This window comes from Aspergillus nomiae (assembly GCF_001204775.2).
Source record: "Aspergillus nomiae NRRL 13137 chromosome Unknown contig00082, whole genome shotgun sequence".
Classification (NCBI taxonomy): Eukaryota; Fungi; Ascomycota; class Eurotiomycetes; order Eurotiales; family Aspergillaceae; genus Aspergillus; species Aspergillus nomiae.
In genome coordinates, this window is record NW_015378137.1 from 42,317 (window position 1) to 59,071 (window position 16,755).

The following is a 16,755-nucleotide window of genomic DNA, read 5'->3' on the forward strand; positions in this document are numbered from 1 at the left end:
TCATAGCCTTTGCAAAGCCGCTTTAATGCAGCCTTGTTAGGTGGGTCAGGGCTCTTTGTACGAGCTCTAAGCAGCTTCTTCAGTGTAGTTTCTTGCCTTTGTAATTGCCTTAGATTATGAGGCGTTTTAGGTATTGCCTGAAGTTTGATATTAGGCCAAGAAAGTACGCGCTCAGGATTTAAAGGACTAAGGCCTGTAGCTGAGAGTCCTCTGCAGATATTACTAGTAGTATATAGCCGCTGCAGCCAACGTAGGCCTATCTCATCGGTAGTCTAGCCATTTACACTCATTTCATTCCTAGTTCAGCTTTATCGTACATGGTCTCATCTCATCAGCATCTCTATAACCCAAGATAAAACACTTCTCTTTAATACAAACACCAGAAAATAGACACCGCTACTATATATCAACAGACCCGGGACTGTGTTCCATAGATTCAGCCAGATATGGCCTCATAAGCGCCAGCGCTTGCCCAAAGAACGTTCCGTTCCGTTTAAAACACTCATTCCACATATCGCCTGTACTGAGTTAGTGGGCCGCTCCGTCCCATAGAGATATCAGTTCGTACCTCTCGCCTCTGTGCAAAATCGCTGTAGAACCCCAACCATAGGTCGCGGGAACGACAGTCTTCAGCGCCTGAAGCCGGATCTTTGTGACAAACAGGTTGGTTTTCTTGTATTATGGATTCTGGGGTGCGGATCCAGGGCTAATCGTGTGTTAGAGGTCAACAGAGTATACCCGGAGGAGAATCTAGGTATTCTGCTACTTGCCTTGGACACAGGCCAGTCTGAAAAATGAAGGAACTTTGCCTCCATAAAGACCTGCTCGGGATCCCACACTTCGATATCGTTGCCCAGGTATGCAGAATGGTGATTCGAGCGGAACTCCCCTGTCAACAGGCCGTATGGTCGGTGGGGCAGTACAAGGGCGCTGTCGCGGTATAGATGATTGAGGATTTCCATATCGTACTCGGAGCCGCTCGCTGTGTCCATCGCATTCATGACCCGGTTGAAGTCGAACTCGGACGGCTGGACCAACATTATATAAGAGCCTAATACGCGGTCGTCGAAGTTGCCCCAATAAGCACGCGGCATGGCAACGGGACATGGGGGCAGAAGAAATAGCTCATCCATGGGCTGCGGAGGGGGCTCTGAGTTAGTCTCTCTCTCCTAGGAGTCTACCCACTGGGATGGAGATGGATACCTGTAGGACTGGAAAGACTATGCATTAGGATATACCTTCGTCAGTATGCCGACTCTGGACGGTGATGGGTATGAGCTGTACGTCATACTGGTCCCGCGCCTTGAGGAGTAGTTTGCCTTCCGTAGTATCGTTGTCCAGTTTGAAGTTGGATGGAAACATCATCAGTCGGTCCGCTTTGCTGTTCATGCGCGACAGGGCCTCGAAAATCATGATTGAGTTACAGAGATAGTCGGTGTTCGTCACATATTGTACGTAGGCATAGCGTGACCAGTCAACATCACTTGCTGGCCAGCTTAGAGAAGACGGGAAAGAAGAGGGAATCTTAGGTAAGGAGATATCTCGCAAAGTGCCATTGGGAAGCTTTAGTAGGCTGGCGAGAAAGAACATCATGAAGATAACGATCACCGAGGAACGGCCGGCCCGGGAGGCAAACAGCCTCATGGCTGTGATCTGAATGTCAGAACCCATTGGGCAAATCAAAGATACAATCTGCTGCTTTTGTGGCAGTCATACATATGAGGCCCCTTCTAGAATGGGGGACTGGGCGGATAGCAGATTGAATGATAGACATTGACAGCTAAGCTGACAGAGGCCAGATATAGATGTATCAATCCATGACTTGCTTTAGTATGGGCTACAAGATTTATTTAATCCTCCTAGGTCTGTGGTTAATTATAGACCTTTGGCAAATACGCTTTCGTGGAGACAAAGAATGAAGTGAGAGAACAGAGTTTTCATCTACGCCCCGACGATACGAGATCTCCACAGGTTTGACTTCGCCTATCGGAACCATAGTAGTACCTGGCTCTAGGTAGTGGGATCCACGGGTTGTTCACTGTCAATAGGCGTCCAGCGCGACAGTACATGAGACAACCGCGTGTGGTTCTAGGAGATGGCTGATCGGCAGATATCCAAATGTCTCGGCATTTCAATTCTCTCCCACAGTGGAGTTTTAGATGCTTTTACCTTCATTCAGTTTTTTTAAGGGTCGTGTTCATTCGTCTATAGTGCTGGTTGATGGTGCCATCACGGACTAGGTACGGCTTTTGCCGCCATTTAACTGCGCAACCCACTAAAGAATGAGATGGAAGGGCAAAACCAGGCTAAGCTCCAGAGATGCCTTATTATGATCTCGTCCTAATGACTGATTTTCGAACTGAAGAATGTTCCAAAGTCACCGTCAGGTGATGGAAATGGGGTGTTATTGGCTAGTTAGTGGGCGCCATTTAGTCAGATATGGCAGAGAAGTACCTCCCTTGAAATTGTTTTGAGACATAGTGAAACCATATGGATGAAATATCATGAATCAACAAGTCCCTATGCGCAGTAGAAACCCCCAGCCATATCGAAACAGTCGTTTCTACTTCTTGGTTCCTTCTCAGTATTCTTACTCATTTTAAGCCACGTCTTTTCTCCGGAATGCTCTGTAAAGTATTTTCAACCTCATACTCGCCTATGAATAATGTTAACTCGTGTTTTACCCCCCACTACTAGCCATTGCATGATGAAGCATCATATTGCCCATCTCTTCCTCCTTCTCTCGAGTAGTCCTGGGTGCATCGCCGCGGGTCCCTTGTCCATCCCGTGGTAGGACAAATCGTACGGGCCGGATGGGCCATGGCGTGCAGTTACCATCGCTCTAGGTTCGCCCCAGCAAGCAATCGACTTGTATCCCGGGGGCAGTTGGGGTACTGGAATCCTCCTTTCTACGATCTGTCGGAACGCTTCCCTCTCATCCATTTGCTATGCCGATCGAGCGGGAGGGATATTCAACAGCGATCTCTCAAGCAGCTGGGACAATACATCCATTCAGTTCTCTCTTATGAACACCGACAGGATAATCCAACCTATGGGCGTTGCCAATGAGGTACCCCTTTATGGGAAGGCAGTGCGTGCATTCGACGAGCTCAACATTGCGGACTTTTCAATACCGGATGTCACGCTGAACGCCTTCTCCGATGTCTACCAGGTATACCCAGGGGGTAAAGCCTACCAAGTCGAAATGGGAGTGCTCTCGCTCGGATGTTCTGACATGAAGCAAAGCTTCACGGGAAATCGCACCATCGAGACGACATTCATCCCTAGTTATCTCTATGGGTATGGTGCCATCCCTTCCTATTCTTACGGCATGCACATTGGCTCCGTACCCTGGGGATACCAGGGTCGCTAGTGCCGGGCGGCTCTGACCAAAACCGGGTGTTGGGTGATGTTTCGGCGCAACCGTACTCGAGTGGCAACCTCCCAATTGATCTGCTCGATGTCAAGATCGGCGTCATCAGTGGTGGCTCGCCCTGGGCATACACAGATAAAACCGGTCTCCTCGGCCACGGAAACGCTTCCATTAACTACGGCGTCACCGTTTTTGCGAGCGGCGCCGACCCCTACATATACCTCCCACACAGCACATGCGAGGCCATCGCGGCCGAGCTCCCTGTTACCCACCATCCCGATTACGGCCTTTACTTCTGGAACACCGAGGACAAGCGCTACTCCGAGATTGTCAGCGCGCCAACATATCTGGGGTTTACGTTCAGCAAGAAATCGCTCAATAATGCAAATATCACCATCAATATACCATTTTCGTTGCTAAACCTGACGTTGGATGCGCCTCTCGTCGACAAACCTACACCATATTTCCCCTGCATGGGCACAAATGGGAACTACGTGCTTGGCCGAGCATTTATGCAGGCTGCTTTTGTCGGCGTCAACTGGGGGCCTCATCAGGGCAGCTGGTTCCTGGCGCAGGCTCCTGGCCCCAACATCCCCGGCACCACGACAGTGACAACGATCAATCCTTCCGATAACACGGTAAAGAGCAGTTCTAGCGACCGGGAAAGCAGCTGGAAGGGGGTGTGGAAGGAGCTACCTGCGACCTCGGTCTCGAACTTGAGCACGCCGACCCCGTCGGAAGACAGCGGTGGATTGTCTACGGGAGCCAAAACCGGCATCGCCATCGCGATGGCGGTGGCAGCAACAGTTGTGGCCGTTTTTGCTGTGTGGTGGTGGCTGCAGGGCCGTCGACAACCGATGCTGGCAGCTGTGCCAAAGCAGGAAAGAAATCAGGAGCAACCGGTGTATGAGTTGGATAACACGGAGAGGACGCAGGTTTATGAGTTGTCTTAGCTTGGCAGTGATGCTTCAGTTTCTTGTGTTGGATAGACTTATTAATTGTACAACACCTGTAATATATGCTAGTAGAGTATCCTGGGTCTTATTACTGTCCTATCCCACTTCCATACAGAAACTCTTCTTTCCAAAAGACTGCTTTTAATAGTATGACTTTGTACCTGCACGCTTGAGCTCCCTCCATACAATGTTCAATACATGCTAAACCACAGCACAAAAAGAGCCAGCCTCTGTTAAGGTTAGACTGGCCACATGTGGCCTACCATGTGGCCTACGCTAATGGGGAAGAGGGCCGCACAAATTGGGACCAACAAGTCCATAATTTTAAGAAAGGACTATGTAAGCGGTGACCTGACACGGTTATGACGGTGAGGTCAATGTTCTCAGCCGTCGGGATAATGTTGTGGTCTTGGATAGCGGACCTGAGGCTAATCTCGCCTAATTTCATCTGTTTAAGCTACACGATAATTGATTCTAGACTATTTGGAAGCATCCCTTGTACGACATAGGCAAACGGATGATGCCAGCTGAATACAGCTGACTGACCTTCCTAAGAAGCTCTAGTGCTAAGCCTCTGTTTCAGACCTGATTTAAATCCACGTAATACCCTAACGCCTTATTAGTTCACTTCTCACTGTTTGATGATGTCAATAAACCACACACACGCCCAACTGCTGCAAATCATGCTAATGCTTGGGGAGAGAAATTTGAAGAGCCCTTGAAAAGCCTAACTCCCTCCAGAACTAGCTATATCAGAATCCTATGTTTCACGGTAGAAAGTAAAGTTAATAGAAGATCTCCTGGCGATGGAGGGATAGCATAGTGAAGGTGAGACAAGCCGCAATGCCGTGGTCCAAAACACAAGGCTGTGCATACCCAAGAAGATCCGGTCTAGGCTTAGCAGCTAGAGCGCGTAGAATGGGGTAACTGCAAGAGACCTTAAGATGATAGGATCGTGGGACTAAAGCCTAAGTATCACCTGTGTGACCATCACAACGCCGACAAGCAAACCGGGGAAGATGAGGCCCGTTCCGAACATTACTGACCAACCCTGCTATAACGTTACTCCATATAGTATTAGTGTCCACTTTAGATAAGAAGTTGGCCAGAGTGTGATTTAAAGTTGGTCATGCTACATCATTAAGCTTTATAGGGCAATCTGTACCTATTCTGACGTCTACTCACTTGTGCCCTCCAGCTACGAAAGTACAGTTTCCCCCAGACTTTACCACATCTACCAGTCTTCAGCGTCAATCTACTGAGTTGACTGAAATTCAGAAATAGATATTTGTCATTAAAACATATCATTATGCCCTGTAGCACTGGCTATCAACTACCCCATGTGCGGATGACGCCTCAAGACGTATACGGAGTGGTAAACTATAGTAACTACTTGTCACCAGCTGACCGGAAGTTGGCCAGTCCGATGATGACGAGTATAATCTCACCTCTGCTGTATGCGAAGCCCTTCTTGATGTCATTCACAGTACCTGCACTACACAACAATCACATTGCGCAGTTCTAAGATCGCGGTCATACCTTGATATTCCGTGAACTGTTCATTATGTTTAAAGCTGTACGTACGGAATGCTAATACACCACCAAGGACGCAAAATAATCCTACACGCCGGATCGTTGACCACCATCTAGTTCGTAAACAAACCCGTCATTCCCTCGTAACTCACTCCGCGTATTGCTACGCGCATCCAACTCCCGCCGCGGCTCTTCAGCTGGCAGTTCGCCCCCCACGCGGCTTATGGCCGGTCTATTCTCAAACCACTTTTCTCCTTGTGGTTGCTTCTGATAATCTCGGCGTCGCTTTCTTAGAATGAAGAAGACTATTGCCAATGTGATAGCCGCGCCAGCAACGCCACCCACCACACCACCTATTATCGCCCCGGTGTGGGTTGATGAACCGTCAGTTTCGCTTGATGGGCCAGGCTGGGTATCCGTTGAGTTGGTGGTAGCTTTCTGGACAAAAAGTGATTTCAAAGCTGGATCAGCCCACGCTGACGGATAGGGCGAGGACTTGATGTCATCGGCGGTTGCAGAGGGGACTGAATAAGCCGATAGCCCGGGCTGTGGATGGGTGAGCTTGTATCTTAAATGATTAAGAGAAGGGCAGATGATCATACGTCAAATTGGGTCCGGATAACCTCAGATTGAGCGTCATATATGAAGGCAGGCGTATCGTAGCATCCTGCATCGGCGTCGTCTGCCCACGCAAGCCGGCCTCCTACACCGAATATTTGCCGTCCGTATGCTTGACAGACATGGGTCATACGAGGCTTGTTTAGAGGCCCGGCTTGAAACCATTTGAAAGATGGGATCGATAGATAGGAACTGATAAGTTAGTGTTAGGCTGAATTATAACATATAGAATGATTGAAACATACACATCCGTAAGCGACTTCTTGGACTCGTAGTCCGCTCCTCCAATCACATATATTTGGTACGACGACGTCGAGAGATCTTGCTCGACAACTGCGCAAAATTGGGTTCGTGACGCCACGCTGCCGGATGTGGTTTGATTGTACCACTTGTTTCCTGCGATGTCATAGACCCACGCATGATTCCATGGGTTCTGGTATTGTGCTTTAGCAGGGGTTTCTGAGCAACGATACCATCCAAACACTCACTGGAGTCAGAGTTGCATTGATACCGTTCTGGATGGACGGAACCTCGCCCCCCACAAACACTAGGATCCCTTTCTCTCCAACCGGAAGATATACCAGTGCGCCCTGCTGTACAGGGGTAAATGGAGCATCAAACTGTGTAAAGGTCCCAGTTGTTGTGTTGAATTGAATCATCCCCGTCGCATAGTCTACCGTTTTATCGGTGATCGCGGGCGTCGTATCGCTATCTTGATACCCGCCTACCCAATATGCAGCTTGAATTTGGGGCGCATCAACGTACGCTATTGCTTATGTTAATGCGACAATCCAGCCAAGCACGGATAAAGTAACACATTACCCCCTCCTTGTAGTCGCACCGGCTTAATACTCGTCTGCTGCAACTTCCAAGACCCATCTGCAATCGTGTATGTCCATAGTCCCTGGTCAACCGAGGTGTCGTCCACGCCTCGCCCGCCATACGTAAACAGCGTAGTGTTGCCCTTGTCCGACCACATTGCCTGGTCCTTGATTTTTGGGACCGCGCTGTCAACCAAGCTCATCTTATATTTCGCGCCATCATCAGTCGAGAATGAGGAGGATAGGTCAAGCTGTACGAGGTAATTGTCTACTGGATGATTAGCGGGAGCCGCGGGTTTGGCAATCGGGGTAAGAGCGTGTACGCGATGCATTCGTGTCGCTGGGAATGAGGCCGCCGTCGAGGTCTACCATGTACAGGACATCGTTGACAATGTTCGCTGCATCAGTTGGTCACTATACTCTTCAATTGCGCAGGTGATCAAGGCGCGTACCCCCGAATTTGTAACTCCGGCAGAATCCATCAGACAAGTCGCTCAATACCTTAGCTTCGCTTAACGAAAGCAGCAAAACTAGGTGGATAAAAGCCAGGGACATGAGCCATGCCATGGTGATATTGCGGGCCGGTGATCTGAAGTCGCCGTCGCATCAAGGGGCAGAAGTGCGCTTCGGACATGGGGACATAATTATACGAGGGGTTGGCCCCCAATTTGAAAATTAGTCCAGATGCACATTAAATACACTAGCTCTAAATGGTAAACTTGATGCAGTCCAGCATGTTAGCGTCGTGTTTTGATCCAACGAGGACGATCCCTTTACCGCCTGTGCCTTGCAGGGTCCACCCCAAAACAGCCTCGCGTGTCTTGCACTGGAGTGGCCTGTGACTTGACATAAACATTGAGCTTATTTTACCACCGTGAATCAAGTTATATAAACTTGAAAACAAATCTACCTCCGTTAGTGCCTTGTATTTGCGCTGGCCGTGTAGACTCTCGTGGTGTATGCAGTTAGATACTAAGAACATACCGGATCGCTTAGGGTTTCACCATATCAGCTGTCGACAGTCTCCTTCCAAGTGCTCATCGATGTTATCGCACAGCCTAGCTCTACGCAGAGTCAACGAGGTTTTATTTGATAGATTGGAATTTATTTATCCTACATACTCGGGTATGCTTCTTCTTCATGCCATATTCATTAATCGACCCCACCGGCTTAGCGGTCAGCTTTTTGAGTAAATAGACATCTAGTCATACTGACCCATACATGTATTCTACCAACCACCAGGACATCTAATAACTGATATGAAACGAAAGAACTCCTTTCGCCGACTCATCAATAGATCCAATCTACACTAGTAGCATTGTAGAGCCAGCCTGCAAATAGTACATCAAATCATAAATCTAGCTTTACATTTTCGGTGGACAACACAGCTACCATATTCCCCACGTTTGTGATAATGGACTTATTCCCACCACTCAAGCACCAACAGGTCCCTTTATCCTGATTCCCTGTACCCTCGAAGTTATAAGTGCAGCCGACATCGGTTCGACCCTGGAAATTGTTCATGGAATTGCAAAGTGCCAGACAGTCGGCGAATGAGCTCTGCACACTCGAAGATAAATCTTTCTTCGAACTTGAACTGATATCAGCGTCGCAGAAGATATAATAACTAGAACTTCCTGACCCGCCCGAAACATTCCTTACTTCGGTGTTGTTGGCATCGGGACAAGTATAGTTTGTGCTCTTGTCGAAGAGAGCAGTAGATGTTGGTGACGGACCCGAGGTTGATGTGCTGGATACCGAGTATGTCGACGACGAGGATGACGGCGATAACGGCGATGCTGACGGTGTAGATGTAATACCTAAGCTGTTTGTCGCTATAGGAGCCGCTGAGGCAGAATGCGACCCTGAAAGATTAGCACAACCCATCACAAGTTCTTGAACCGACCCTAGACATACTAGTAAGGCCGACTCCCAGTCCAACAGCTAAGGCGATCACGACCGCAACAAGTACTGCCACCGCTACAGCAAGCCAGAAGGTCATCTTGCGTAGGCCACATATCCTGTTTTCGCGTGGCACAGACTCGTTGGCCAGCACAGGCACGATGACATGGTGTGGGTTATTCTGGTTTGGAACGGGTTCTAGCCCCGCTTGAACAACCTCTATGCCATGGATTTGCGCCACTTCTTTGAATGAGTCGGACATGGCTGATGACACCGAAACTCCAGAAGAGAAAAGGAGAAGAAGAAGAAGCTGACAGCAGATGTGTGAAGTTAGCGCTGGCATTCTAGTGGCTGTATTCTGCCTTGCATCATATTGATGTTTGGCGCCTAACATGATGATTAGCGCTGGGTAGCCGTATCCCTGCAAAGGGTTTCATCCAACATACTGGGCTGTTTCTACCCGTAGAAATTTATTCTAGGGTCAAAATAAAACATGGCGTTAATTTAATTCCTTGACAGCGGGCTCAGCAATGTTAAAAATGTGTCTTTTACACAATCTTTCTCCCCAAACACTCTCAGACTTTTTATAGAGAGGCAATGCTGAAGTACTATACCGTGAAGCCTGCAAGGAGGGCTTGATTAGTGTATTCTTAGCCAACACCAAGCGTCATGTAGCGCTAAATCTAGTCTACACATGATCAGCTTACTCTTGGTTCAGCCTTGTAGTGATGCTCCAATGTTTACTATAGCCCGCCAATCGCTTCGTAAATCACGTGACATGACACAAGAAACGCACTGCTCGACAGAAAAGATCCATACGAAAAGCCTGTCAGTGTTAAATGTCAAGCTTTCTCCACTAAGTTTGATCCGCCGATCAGCCGTGAAATCTGTGTGTTGGATCATGACAACAAGGACGAACCTATGGCTGCTCCAGAGCGACCGAAACAGCTAAATAATCGTAGGGAGAAAAAGAAGAGAGAAAAAAAAGGAAAGAAAGATAGACTGGGCGGACCTGTGATCAGTCCCCCTATATCAGGAACTAAATTATGCTAAGGATTCAGATCTAATCGGCCTCGGAAGGTGGTATTTTGTCTCGTAGCGAGGGGTCCAGCCGAGGATGACAGTGATTTAGGGGCAAGGGATCGCCATCATGGGAATCATCTGTGGGTCTCGTTGGCCCTAGCCGAGGGCGCTTAAACGTTGGCTCCCTACCGCATTGGACGATTATATGATAATCCCTGAAAGACCCTTGTCCGCCCATTGCCTTTCTCGACTTTACGCAGTAGTTCAGGAGCTCTGTTTCGGACAAAGCATCTACTCAGCTAAAGTGAGTCGGGTTCGATAATTATAAAAGGCCTTTATGCTAATTGTGGGTGGCCACTTGTCACCTGAACATGTGCGTATAATATGTCCTCGCCAACGCCCGCCTAGTTGAAGCACTCGGGAATACACACTTGGGTGGTAGTTGAAGGGCGAAGTGCCGCTCTTCCCTTCTGTCATTTGATTCCTTTCAAGCTCCAGGTACTCGCTGTTATTGGCCCACTCCTGGTAGGGATGGTTTCCAAGGGCATCACAGAAGTAAATTATGGTTACATAAAAGACAAAGACACCCTAACTACAAGAGTCAGCCACCATCCCATCCTGCGTAATGATAAGCGCTGGCCAAGGCCCCTCAAAGGGGACATGAGCTTAGTGTCCTGTACTAATTCACGCGGCTTATTCCGTGAACTAGACAGACTGCGCTGGGGTTAAAGGAAAGCATTGACAGGAAAAGCAGTCTGTGGGGCGTGAAACCATGGGAGAACAAATCATCGATAAATATTTAACTCGGGGTTCTACGTCTGACCCGGTCCTCTTAATATCACGCCGCGGATAATTGCATTCTTTTCCAAAAGTCCGTTTACTTATAGGCCGCCGCCCATACTTACGGGCTGACGGGCGGCACCCTTTCCTGACATACCAGAAGAAAAAAATGGTCAACCTCGTTAGGCTATCTAAATTAATCAATCGTCCTTTATTACAGGCTACTATTCTGTTTGTAATAATCCTCTTCCTCTTCTGGGCGCTACCGCGCCCGTCATATACGGGAGAGAGCGCAAGTGCGTCCGGGGCGGCCCGCGGCGATCTAGACGCGGTGAAAAATGAGACTCTTGGGGTAGCTATCCCGACGCGCAGCAATATCATCAAGACCAGTAACTGATATTTCTGAACCAGTTTGAGAGGGTCTTCTTCATCAACCTACCGAACAGACCGGACAAGCGCGATTATGTAACACTGGCTTCCTCTATCGTACAGTTTCATCCGGAGCCCATAGACGGGGTGTTTGTGGAGGATATTGACAAAAAGGCATATCCTTCAGTAAGTGCAACTTTCGCTCGGACGCCTCATAGGGCCGCTACTAAGGTCTTACGATTTGTCTTAGAATTGGGACCCTGGCTATCTACCAGGTGAGTTGGGGGGCTGGCGGGCACATATGAATGTCATGCAAAGGTACGAGAACACAAAGAAGATTGTGAAATTCCCTCTCATTCGCGCTAAAAGGACTACTATACTCTAGAATAGTGCAGGACCGGATCTCGACCGCATTTATCCTTGAAGACGACGCGGACTGGGATGTCAACTTGAAGAAACAACTTCAAAGATTTGCATCCGCTTCGCAGTTGGTGCAAGGTGATACCAAACCCTCACATTCACCCTATGGTGATTCCTGGGACCTGCTCTGGATAGGGCACTGTGGGATAAAATTCAGGGCTGGTCCAATCCACGTGACAACTGATGATATCACGGTCGTTCCTATCCCAGAGCTACCCCCGTACTGGCGCGACCCTCCCGTGGGAGCTGGCAATAGCACCCGCTTTGTGGCACAAGCAGAGGAGGGAGTATGTTCTCTTGGATACGCAGTTACCTATTTTGGAGCCCAAAAGATTCTTTCGGCTCTTTCATTGACACCGGCGGGTGGCGGTGCTCAGCTCGACGTGGCACTTAGTCGGTACTGCCAAAAAGGCTGGCTGAGATGTATTGCTCCCTTTCCATCATTAATTGGACTCTGGAAGGCGGCTGGGCCAAAGGCGAGGGGATCGGATATTCACAATGACGATGGTTGGGTTGAAAAGGAGACCTCAGTGGGATCTATATACAGTACTATGTACAACGCTGGCCGCTTGTTGGCTGGTGAACGTACAGTACATGCAGTATCAGACGACGCTCTACCTCATGAAATAGACCCTACACAGTTGGAGCTACCGGAAGGGGCGTTGAAGACGCTTGACAATACCGGAATACATGAGCTTATGGTAGGGGGTGTATGAGAAATTTTCTTAAAGGCTAGTATTTCAATATCATGCTCAGCGCCTATGCTATTTTTTTTTTTTTGCTCTTTCACTCAGTCTAAAATAAGCCTTTACAGGCCTAAGAAACCAGGGAAGCTATATAGCGTATCTGACACATGGCCGATATCCTCTGATACAGGAACAATTTAAGGGGCTTCTCTCGTGTCATTGTGATAGGCTAGGCTGGAAAAGCAATGCCTAGCCTGGCTGTTGCTCGGGCTTACTCAAAGTGTTCTTATTTTCATCGCTCTGGAATCCTTGTATCAGGGTCCCTTGTGACCGAATAGCCATTCGCCATGCTAGTCCTAATCTAAAACAAAGAAAGACAACCTCTGAGGTAGTACTAAGTGCTCATGGAAAGGACACTAATGCAGCTGCGCCATAAATGTGAACCCAAGTCGTCTTTGCAGAGCGTGCTAATAACTACTCTGATGGGCCCGTAGTACCCTAAGGGTTTTCTTTCTCTTTTGATTTCTTTCGAAAGTATACCTCCATTCCCCTCCTCCCACTCGCCTGAGCCACCATGAACAACCGGAGGTCACTCAGTTTGTTTCTGTATATATTCTTAACTATACTACTTTATGGTCCCCAGATAGCATTGGCACAGGGAAATGAAAAAAGCAACCCAAATATATTTGTGAATCCTCCTGCCGCTGACTCGGCTGAGAATCTCATCTGGGTTCTGGGGGAACAGCAACAGATTTCATGGGTGACAACCCTAACTACTTTTAATGTCTCTATGTGGCAGCAGAGGTTATCTCAAAAGGCTGGGGCCAGTATGGGAAACATTTTTTGTACGCATTGATAGTTTTTATCATTGACCTTCTGGGTTGAACCATCTGACTGACAACCAAGCTGAAATTTGAAGCCCAGGTACACAACACCGGGGTGACTAACTTTACCTGGATGGTGCAAACTTACGGTTTCAGCCTCGAAGACTCGCCAATCTTCTTCTTTTGGATAAATGCCGATACCCCCGAAGGATTTACTTCGAATTACTTCACACAACCGAAAAGAAATGGACTACGAGTACGTCGACTTCTTACACAGCGACTTCGACATTGGAACCGAACTCAACAACGCCACCCGTATCCTCATCCACAAACAGCCCGCCACCTCTTCCAACAGGAACCTCCCAAGCGTCGGCATCTGGATCTGGCCTTGATTCCGCCACAAAGATAGCACTTGGTGTTGGCGTTGGCGTTGGCATTCCCGCGGTGTTTCTGCTCGGTGTGCTTACTTGCCTCAAGTATCGCCAGTCTCAATCGACCAAAAGTAAAATACCTATCGTGCCCAGAACATCTGCAGCAATCCCTACAACAAGGCAGGCACTTCCATCTCCCCCGAAAGAAGTAGCTGGAAGCCAGGTTACTGACTGGTGCCCGGAGCTACCCGACCGTCCATACTGACCACCGCTTGACATGTCGGGCTTATTGAATATGATCATGACCCGCGCATAATGTATCCAACCTTGACATCTTCGGGTATTATGTTCCTCAGTCGTGTATACAAGTCTTTTACATCCAAAGTCAATTGAAATGTTCGACAAATACAACCCCCGAGCTAGTAGATTATACTATCATATTCGGTGATACATGGCAATTCACGGTGCCCCATATGGGTGGGCCAAGCAATCGCCAGTGTCCGAAACTTCTGGGCCGATCTGCCAACAATAGTGAAAACGATGTGCAGAAGCAAAGATATCTTGCAGATGGAGTCTTACTAGCACTGCCATATTCTAACTAATTACTGTCCAGAATGGGGACATTGTCGGATTCTCGTCGCCATGGATCAAGCTTCCTTACATAACCCGAGCGAAATCCAGCTTCGCATCCACCACAAGGGGGCCAGAGATCTCTTCCTAACCCAATGATCCCGCTTTCTCGAACCCGACGAATGTTATCGTCCTCATTTTCCATCATGGGACTGTATTTAAGCGACTGTGATTTCATCAGCTGTGAAAAGGAATCAGAAACATCCAGCGTCTTTCAAGTATCCCTGCAAGGGCGACGATGTCTCATGAAGGTGGTATGTATACTCCGAACCCTCGCCACACTACTTTTCGAACCTGTTCTTAACAAACTCAGTATCATACCATAGTGAAGCAGCCATGGCACCCTACATACAGAGAGATTGACCCCTTTCTCTGTGAGAGCGCCGCATATGTTCGTTTGAAAGAGCGAGGGCTGTGTCAGCAAGGGGTTGTCCCTGATTTCTATGGGGTGATCGAGCAAATAGACCCCCTTCAATGGCAACCTCACTTAAATCGTTTCGTGAAGGACAAACTTCCTCCAAACGCTATTGTGCTGGAGTTAATCCCAAATCTCAAGCAAATAGATCTTGCTACCTACACCGAAGACCGTGCTGCCGCCCTTCTGCAAATTATTCATCAAATCCATGACGCTGGAGTTTGCCATGGCGACCCATATCCTCGGAATATGGTAATTCAGCCAGAGACAGGTAGGGTGCTCTGGATAGATTTTGATCGTGCTCAAACTGTTTCCGAGGGTTCTATTACCGACAGACAACGCGACTGGATGGAAGACGATACATTAATGGCCTCTGAGCTACTAGACCTTCTGGTAAGAAACCTGGCCTTCTGCCTTACTCAGCTGACCCGCCTTTAGGCAAAGGATGTTAAGCTTGGAAAGCTTGTTCATGCATGGGGTTATTATTACCATTATTCATGACATTTCTATGGATCACCTTTCGAAGATAGGTGGTGAAATTCTACTTTGTGGGAGATACATAATTTGGAAATCACGTTGGTGGAATGAGATCCATATCAATGAACAATCAAACCAATCCCAGTATAGAGTCTAGTTGGAGGTGTTGACCGATTCCAAGCTTCTGTACGATTACACTTCCCTAGATATTAGTGACTTTCGCATGGCCTAACTTCATTGTAAGTTACCCAATTCGAAGATAGGGAGTGCTGCAGCGTACCCGAGCTCTCGTGTGATTTGTTATTTCGGGACAATGCTGCTTTGTGAGCATATATTAAACTCTCCATACAACAGTTAATAGAAAAACACATCGATCAGTTATAGCAATGATAGTCCCAATATGTTCTACTGTGAATCTGTAAAGTAGAAATGGTTAGCGATGGGGATAACATTATTGAGCAAGATAAACTACACCAATATCTACCCATTGCTATGTCACGGTTTCTTGCAGATCTATAAAGCGACGGAATCAGGTGTCAAATATAACACATCTCGTCTTCACAGATACTTCAATTGTTAGCTGCAATCACATCAAGGGCATATCTTCTTTCACCTGACCTGGCAGGCAGTAGAGGGCGACGCTAAGCGTGTTATCGTATACCAGTTGATGGGCCTCATCGGGCATTTTTACCCGTTACTCAAGCGTGTCTTGTTGAACAAAGTAATGCACTCTTATTTCGGTACATACATTTCAATATTAGCAATCATCCTAAGGTCTACTATACTTACTCGACAAACCAGCTGGTCCTGCTTTAGTTATTGCAATGCATTCTAGACTCATTCTAAACTTTTACTGGTGGTATCAGCCGGTGGAGCATTTTATATATTATCTCTTTCGCTTCCTTTATTTTTCTCTTCCCATTTCAACTCCTCTCTTAACCCTACAACCTGCTCATGTGTTTTATAGACATATATTGGACACAGAATAGTCATATAGTCTAGGATAAGTGGATCTATATAAGTAGATATAATTGGCTACTGGGCTCAACATACGCTGTACTAAACCAAATCGGGAAGCATGCAGAGAAACAATTGACCGATGGTTTTAATGCTGTATGATAGCGTTGCCTTCGATCTTCGACCTCATTCCTATGAATCCGATCTGCCCAGCCGATTCTTTGATTCCACTGGAGAGACACTTATTATTTTTGTTCCAAAGGTGTAAAGATAGGCCTACACGTGATGACGGATGAGAATACTTCATATTCAACATGAGAGAAAAGGGCGCCCAGAAAATCTGCAGCCTTGATATTTCTGTAAGCAATATCGACAAGAAACTAAGAAATTGATACTGAGATAGCATAACATGTGACATGTGCCTGTTAGCGGACTGTGTTCGAGGTAAAGGTCGTGGTTAGGCCTGCCGACCTGTCCTTCCAGCTATGGTCCAAAGATAAGAGAATTGTCAGCGGTAAACACGAACGAATCGCAGTACGATGGATGGCAGCGGAGATATTGGAAGAGTACATGCTTGGATAAGATAATCGAATGTATGTA

General features: G+C 47.6%; 6 protein-coding genes across 6 annotated transcripts; 3 read left to right on the forward strand and 3 right to left on the reverse strand.

Moving 5' to 3' along the window:
- Positions 1–568: 568 nt before the first annotated feature.
- ANOM_004022 (uncharacterized protein) lies at positions 569–1,671 on the reverse strand (the record flags this gene model as incomplete). Its single annotated transcript, XM_015549279.1, has 3 exons — positions 569–706; positions 780–1,150; positions 1,239–1,671. Coding segments are annotated over 3 exons (942 nt in total), but the record flags the coding sequence as incomplete, so codon positions are not given.
- A 1,381-nt stretch (positions 1,672–3,052) lies between these two features.
- ANOM_004023 (uncharacterized protein) lies at positions 3,053–4,326 on the forward strand (the record flags this gene model as incomplete). The annotated part of the gene is made up of 2 exons (XM_015549280.1): positions 3,053–3,305; positions 3,365–4,326. The coding sequence occupies 2 exons, from the start codon at positions 3,053–3,055 to the stop codon at positions 4,324–4,326; spliced, it is 1,215 nt and encodes a 404-aa protein (XP_015408327.1).
- Positions 4,327–5,949: 1,623 nt separating this feature from the next.
- On the reverse strand, positions 5,950–7,868 carry ANOM_004024 (uncharacterized protein; the record flags this gene model as incomplete). Its single annotated transcript, XM_015549281.1, has 7 exons — positions 5,950–6,408; positions 6,465–6,672; positions 6,726–6,913; positions 6,969–7,246; positions 7,303–7,569; positions 7,625–7,699; positions 7,754–7,868. The coding sequence occupies 7 exons, from the start codon at positions 7,866–7,868 to the stop codon at positions 5,950–5,952; spliced, it is 1,590 nt and encodes a 529-aa protein (XP_015408328.1).
- Positions 7,869–8,651: 783 nt separating this feature from the next.
- Positions 8,652–9,465, reverse strand: ANOM_004025 (uncharacterized protein; the record flags this gene model as incomplete). The annotated part of the gene is made up of 2 exons (XM_015549282.1): positions 8,652–9,166; positions 9,219–9,465. The coding sequence occupies 2 exons, from the start codon at positions 9,463–9,465 to the stop codon at positions 8,652–8,654; spliced, it is 762 nt and encodes a 253-aa protein (XP_015408312.1).
- A 1,710-nt stretch (positions 9,466–11,175) lies between these two features.
- Positions 11,176–12,511, forward strand: ANOM_004026 (uncharacterized protein; the record flags this gene model as incomplete). The annotated part of the gene is made up of 4 exons (XM_015549283.1): positions 11,176–11,358; positions 11,418–11,561; positions 11,626–11,693; positions 11,761–12,511. The coding sequence occupies 4 exons, from the start codon at positions 11,176–11,178 to the stop codon at positions 12,509–12,511; spliced, it is 1,146 nt and encodes a 381-aa protein (XP_015408330.1).
- A 1,917-nt stretch (positions 12,512–14,428) lies between these two features.
- On the forward strand, positions 14,429–15,222 carry ANOM_004027 (uncharacterized protein; the record flags this gene model as incomplete). Its single annotated transcript, XM_015549284.1, has 3 exons — positions 14,429–14,560; positions 14,620–15,114; positions 15,160–15,222. The coding sequence occupies 3 exons, from the start codon at positions 14,429–14,431 to the stop codon at positions 15,220–15,222; spliced, it is 690 nt and encodes a 229-aa protein (XP_015408329.1).
- Positions 15,223–16,755: the final 1,533 nt, after the last annotated feature.